This window comes from Trypanosoma grayi (genome assembly GCF_000691245.1).
Source record: "Trypanosoma grayi strain ANR4 Tgr_1016_V1, whole genome shotgun sequence".
Classification (NCBI taxonomy): Eukaryota; Euglenozoa; class Kinetoplastea; order Trypanosomatida; family Trypanosomatidae; genus Trypanosoma; species Trypanosoma grayi.
Genome location: NW_008826635.1, coordinates 1 through 5924, shown reverse-complemented (window position 1 = coordinate 5924; position 5924 = coordinate 1). Strand labels below are relative to the sequence as shown.

Sequence of the window (5924 nt, the reverse complement as noted above, 5' to 3'; positions counted from 1 at the left end):
ATATATACGTACGGCGCAGAGCCACATATACAGGCTCGGACGAAACCACCAAGCAAGAAAAAAGGAAACAAAAAAAAGACATATTTACTAGCAGAGCTGCACACACCGAAAGTCAAAAGATATATTATATAGGAAAACAGCGACCGCAAGAGGTGACAAGAGTGCAATAATTAGTTGCAACATAGGGCCAAAATGGGAAACGACCTCTCCATCATACTTCGGACTTGCGTTCCGGCGCCTGAAGTCCTTCGGGAGGCGCAGCAGCGGAAGGAGCAGCAACAGAAGGATCACCCTCGGTTTGCCATGGAAGAGGGATGCGAACTACCGATGATGTATACTGAACTGCGGCTCATCGAGAAGAATGAATATGACATGCATTTGGACAATTTGGAGGTGACATCAACGCGGCTCCTAGTGGCGGAGTGCACTCCAGAAGCCCTCGACTCACTTGACTTCTGCGATGCGGCGGCCTTCCCATTTCTACGAGAGGCGCTGCGGTGTAGGCGGTGTGCAGGGCGGATCGGGCTGGCTGTGGATCCCACAGCATGCATCGGACAGCGCCTCTATGGCTCAGAACAACGACACGCCTTTACACAGGGTATCTCTATCCTTCTCTCAAAACTCATTCTATATTTGAAGAACACTCCCAACGATCACGATGGCGATGATAAAGAGGACGCGATTGCCAATGGTGGTGCTCAGGTGGCAGATGACCTCGTTGAAACACAGCCAAACTCACCGAGCAGAGCCGTTTCCTATTTCTGGCAGGAACTCTTCCTTATCGACCTACAACATTGTCTGTTGGATGACGTGAGTGGGCCATGGATTGTGCGCGACATCGCGGACCGAATGGGACGCGTGCAGCACTATCACTCGGCTGTCTCACTACTATGCGGGAAGCAGGCGCCATTGTCAATGAGGTCGCAAAGCCTTGGCGAGTCACTGTCGCCAATGGATGTGTCCATCATCAGCCGCATGCAAATTTCCTACACGCACACCGATGGTGGCGGCGCTGACGTGTCTCTTCATACAGCAGACCCTACACAACTGACATTCTGGCGATCGCTTCGTCACGTAATCCTCGCACACAACAACATGTCACGAGTGGGAATGCGCAAATGCCTGCTAGAGCTCATTGAGAGCAACATGGAGGAAAGGGGGGGACCACTCGTCAGATCCCTTCAGATGGTTGACGTCAGGCAGAATGAAGAGTCCCCCGCGGCGCAGCGCTTTGTCGCTGAGATATCATCGTTAACCTCTGTGCAGATAATGATGGGAACGAGCGGGAAGCGTTGGCGGCACCGGCCAATGTGTGCGGCTAACGGAAGCGAAAGCCCATATACAGTGTGCTCCTTTATGACGGCATACAGCCCTTCTGAATCTACGCCGGGCAGAGAGCTTTTTTCTGCCAGCACACGCGAAACAGCCCAAAGGGAAGAGAAAGAGGAGGGAGCGACAATGCAAAGACACAAGATTCCTTTAACCCTAATGGCAAGGCGGCAAAGGCCTCCAGCGACAGGCGTAAGCAGTGAAGCTGGAATGAAACCATACGTGGGCGCTGGGCGTGACGAGGCGCTCCTCCTCCATTGGAGTAGTCATAATGAAGAGAAGGGAGAGATGACGGCTGCAACGGCGACTTTTCCTGCTACAGCGCATGGACTCCACAATATGGGGTTAAGAGATTCGATCAGGGAACAAGAAGGGGGGAACTGGTCGCAAGGTAAGGGAGCAGCTGACGCGGAAGAGACGGATGCCAATCGCGAGAGTGCATTCCGACTTGACGGAGCGGAGGCCACACCGGATCCGTTGGCCACGACACGAGAGGGAGTTGAGGTGCTTTCCTCCCCAGGAAGGCAGCCTGCTTACGCCCAGGCAATGTCACAACCCCGGCTCAGTGCTCCGCAAGGTGGACCTACTGTTTCAAGTGGTCCTGAAAGGTTACTTCCCGCTGACAGCACTGCCGCTGCATTTCCGCCTGAAATTGAGCGCGGGCCGATGACTACATCCTCTGCCATTACTTCGACCGTTGTGAAGAGGGATGGAGGCGCCGCAACGGAAGTTGAACCACCAGCAGCAGAAGTAACCGCAATACAGTCCCCCTTGGTTCGGAAAAGGGCATCTTCTGCCCGTCCCCGTCTTGTGGGCTCGACTGAGGGGAGTGAAAAGAAGAAGCGCCCGGGGAAGCGTTCCACTCGTCCGAGTCACGGTGCGGGGGAACCAGGAGGCAAAGCCTCCGGCACTCATGTAGAAAAGAGTGCCGGTATTCATTCAAAGTCCCCAGTCAGATCATCCGCCGCTGCCAAAGGAGATGGCAAGCAACCTAACGCATCAGCGGGACCGTCGCATGGGGGAGAACTGCATCCGAAGCTTCAGAGGCACTCACGTTCTAAACAACAAGCCCTTTAAGTATTAGTACTGCGGTGTCCGATTTTTTTTACACGAGCGATAGAGCCACTCTCTTGTCACATTGCTAGTCTGTCCCATCATTGTATTATTCATATTAGGAAAAAGACGAACACAGAAGGTTGCAGACGTGACTCCCACGTAAAGCGTGAGGATTATTGGTGAGAGAATGCAAAATACGCTCCAGACGGTGGTCACCTGGATGTTGCTTAAGAACACTGTGAGTGTAAAGCATTACTTTCTTTTGGATTTGCTTCGCAATTTATTCGCTTGTTTTTTTTTCTAAAAGAGGCTTTCTCTTTTTCTTTGTTGCTTTATTCTGATGCTTGAAGGTTCTTTTTGTTTATTTTTCACGTTGTTCCTTCCTTCTCTTTTCTTTCTGTCCCCTCATACATAGCAGGTTCGCTTCGGGCGACGGTAGGAATATCAGTAAGTGATTGTGAAGGAAACAGATCTTGATACAGGAAAAGGCCTCCACTTTGAGCACGTGAACACCGTCACACGTCTTTATTCGGTAAGGCTATCAAGGGGGAGGAAAGAAGAATCCCTGCGTGCTTGTATCTAAATATCACTGTCTGTGTGTGTGTGTAAGCACAGCAAGATGCCGCAGCGTACATGCAGTGGATCCCTGTACAACTTGCTGGGGGTGAGCTCGGATGCGACGCAGCAGGAGATCAAGAAAGCCTACCACCAGCTGGCTCTTCGCCTCCACCCTGACAAGACCGGCGGGGACACGACGGAGGAGTTTAAGCTGATTCAAGGAGCACAGGCTGTCCTCACAGATCCACAGCAGCGACGGGTGTATGACACCTTTGGAAAGAAGGGTATGGATGCACTAAGCCAATTCGGCGATGCAGGCATGTTTTTGGACCCTTCCATCCTTCGCGTCACCTTTCTGTTGCTCGCACTCTGGTCGGCGCTGTTTCTGCTTACGTTCGAACTGGTCATTGTGCGGCTTGATTACAACAAGACATGGCCTTGGGCGGCGGTGTTTGGACCCTGTTGGGTAGCACTCCTCCCCGTGCTGCTATTCGGTGGTGTGCTGCAATTCCGCGGCATCGCCAAGCGGGATTTTGCCTCTTTCTTGTTGGGGTGCGGATTCATGATGGTTATTGCAGCTGTCACGATGTTCGTGGCGGGGCTGAGTGACGCTGTCCCGTGGACTGCTGCACTGGCACCATCGGCGGCGTTATATGTAGTGGAAAGTTTCTTCGTCATGCGTTACTTGATCCCCTCAAACTTCCGGGAGCTTTGCCGTGAAAGCGTTGACGCCGGAGTGCCGGTTTGTAGAATGCGGGAGTACTGGGACTTTGCGCTCGGTATGATTTTTGAGAAGGCTTGTGTTTTCGTTTTCCTGGCCCTCGCCCTTCTACGTGCGGGGCAGACAGGCAAGGAGTCGTCCGAGCTGTTTTCCTTCTGGGCAATTTTCGCCCCACTCATCATCTACTTTGGATTTATGACGCTGCGTTCCGTCAGTGCCTGCATCATCGCCCGTGTGGACCGCGCAATTGTTGCCGTGATGTTCTACGGTGGTCTTCTTTATATGACCTGCATGATGGCGGCTAAGTGTTCGGTGGAGCACAACCACGTGGTGAAGGGTCTGCATCCGTCAGCGGCCGTCACGCTTCTCCCATTGCAGGTTGTGCTCATCTTGAACGTGCTAGTCCCTTGCTGCACGAGTTGCTTTGCTGAGGGAGTGCTGGAAACATTCTGCGCTGGGGGTAGCACGAGCGGTGAAAACGCATCACTGAGCAATGACGAGAGACCTAACCGTGGTGAATTCACGGGCATTGGGTGACATGACGGGAAAGATGATAGAAAGAAAAAAACAGGAAGCGAAGAATTATGCAGAGTGCCGTATGGTGATTGGGGCCGATATGCAGCCCATTCAAACAGGATACCGAGAGATGTAAGGAGAATGGGATCTGCCGAGAAACGATACGATAGAAGAAGCCCTGTGAACCGAGTGCGAATGGGGTGCAGTTGGTTATGATCTTCGTGTTGTCAGTGCTGGTTATTTGAAGTTGCTCATTTTTTTTTTTTTTTGGAGGGCAGTGATGGTAAGGAAATGATATTAAAGGTGTATCTGTCCCTTAACCGGGAGCTTGAGTTGGTTGTGGATATGTGGGGAAAAAATTGGTGTGTGATGATGACCATGATGATACGACTCAGCTACTGCCTTCTCATTTCCTCCATCTATCCCCCTTCTCTCTTATACACCTTGTCTCTCTGGTGTTCGCTCAGACCCCGGGCCTATGGTAGCGCCTTGATGCCTCAGCCCAACACCACGTTGCAGATCGGGCCGGCACTACAAAGACGGAAATGCCACTGCCGTCTCACAGCGAGCGAGTGTCACGACACGGACGAGACGGATGGCATTGTTTTCTCATTTCCCTCATTATCAGCATCGCTGTGTGCGTCAACATTGTCACGTGTGCGCCGGCTTTCACCAGTGGGCACCGTCACGTTGAATGCGGAAGAGAAACTCACTCTTCTACTCGCGATGCATTACATCGTTTTTGTTGTTGCTCCCACGCGATGGGGCGTGACGGGGCCGGCAGTGCTGCAGCGTTACGTCTTCGGTCCGCCGTACGCCGTGCGTAAGTGTGTGCATCGCCGCTACCCGATTCCGGCCGTCTGCGCTGCCGCTGGGCATTGTGCCCGCATAGAGATGCAGGCCGTGCTGGCGCAGCTGTACGGCGTTCTCGTCGTCCGCGACGAGTGGGACTGCTTTGACGCCTTCTCGTTGGAGTTCGTGCTGGTGTTCCAGTGCCTTGACTCATTCATCCGTCTACAGGAAGGCAGTGGCGTAGCGCTGCCGCCGGCAGACCACACTGCTTCTACTCGCCGGGCACTGCGGGTGTTGTTTTCTCGTCTCAAGGAGGATCTTTACGAGAAGGTAGGCAGCGCTTTGCACTGACCGGGGCGGCGTGGTGTGTTAAGGATTGCAGGCTTTCCGCATTTATCGCTGACTTCGTGTGTATTTCCTCTTTTCATGGAAGCCGCATGAGTTGCATGGCTACACAGTGTTCATTTTGCTAATAACGACATTGTGTCTGCTTCGCCTTATCTCTTTTATTTTTGTTACCGTTTCCGTTCTCGCCTTCTCTTTATCTTCATGTAGTGCTTCTCCACTAACACGTACCAACACACGCACACCAACACGATGTCCGCCCCGCAGGTGCAGAACCCCCCAGTGGAGGACGACGAGGTCCCCACCCTGGAAGCTGCCGAGGTGCCGCAGGTCGCCAAGCAGTCCAAGCGCTACGCGAAGGCCATGGCCAAGATGGGCCTGAAGCCAGAGCCCAATGTGGTCAAGGTGCACATCCGCAAGCACGGCACACTCTCCTTTGTGGTGAACCAGCCGGAGCTGTACCGCTTCCCTGGCACGACAACCTTCCTCATCTTTGGCGAGGCGCAGCTCGGTGACGCCACGATGGAGGCACAGGAGGCCGCCGCCCGCGCGGTGTCCGGCGCCGTCGCCGAGGCGGAAGGAGCGGAGACCGACGCCACCGCTGACC

At 53.6% G+C, this 5924-nt stretch overlaps 4 protein-coding genes across 4 annotated transcripts; all 4 read left to right on the top strand.

The window, feature by feature from the left end:
* Positions 1-192: 192 nt before the first annotated feature.
* Positions 193-2406, top strand: DQ04_10161030 (hypothetical protein; the record flags this gene model as incomplete). Its single annotated transcript, XM_009316167.1, has 1 exon — positions 193-2406. The coding sequence occupies one exon, from the start codon at positions 193-195 to the stop codon at positions 2404-2406; it is 2214 nt and encodes a 737-aa protein (XP_009314442.1).
* A 598-nt stretch (positions 2407-3004) lies between these two features.
* On the top strand, positions 3005-4201 carry DQ04_10161020 (heat shock protein; the record flags this gene model as incomplete). The annotated part of the gene is made up of 1 exon (XM_009316166.1): positions 3005-4201. One exon carries the CDS (start codon positions 3005-3007, stop codon positions 4199-4201), a length of 1197 nt encoding a protein of 398 aa, XP_009314441.1.
* Positions 4202-4672: 471 nt separating this feature from the next.
* On the top strand, positions 4673-5323 carry DQ04_10161010 (hypothetical protein; the record flags this gene model as incomplete). The annotated part of the gene is made up of 1 exon (XM_009316165.1): positions 4673-5323. One exon carries the CDS (start codon positions 4673-4675, stop codon positions 5321-5323), a length of 651 nt encoding a protein of 216 aa, XP_009314440.1.
* A 246-nt stretch (positions 5324-5569) lies between these two features.
* DQ04_10161000 (nascent polypeptide associated complex subunit) lies at positions 5570-5924 on the top strand (the record flags this gene model as incomplete). Its single annotated transcript, XM_009316164.1, has 1 exon — positions 5570-5924. A coding segment is annotated over one exon (355 nt), but the record flags the coding sequence as incomplete, so codon positions are not given.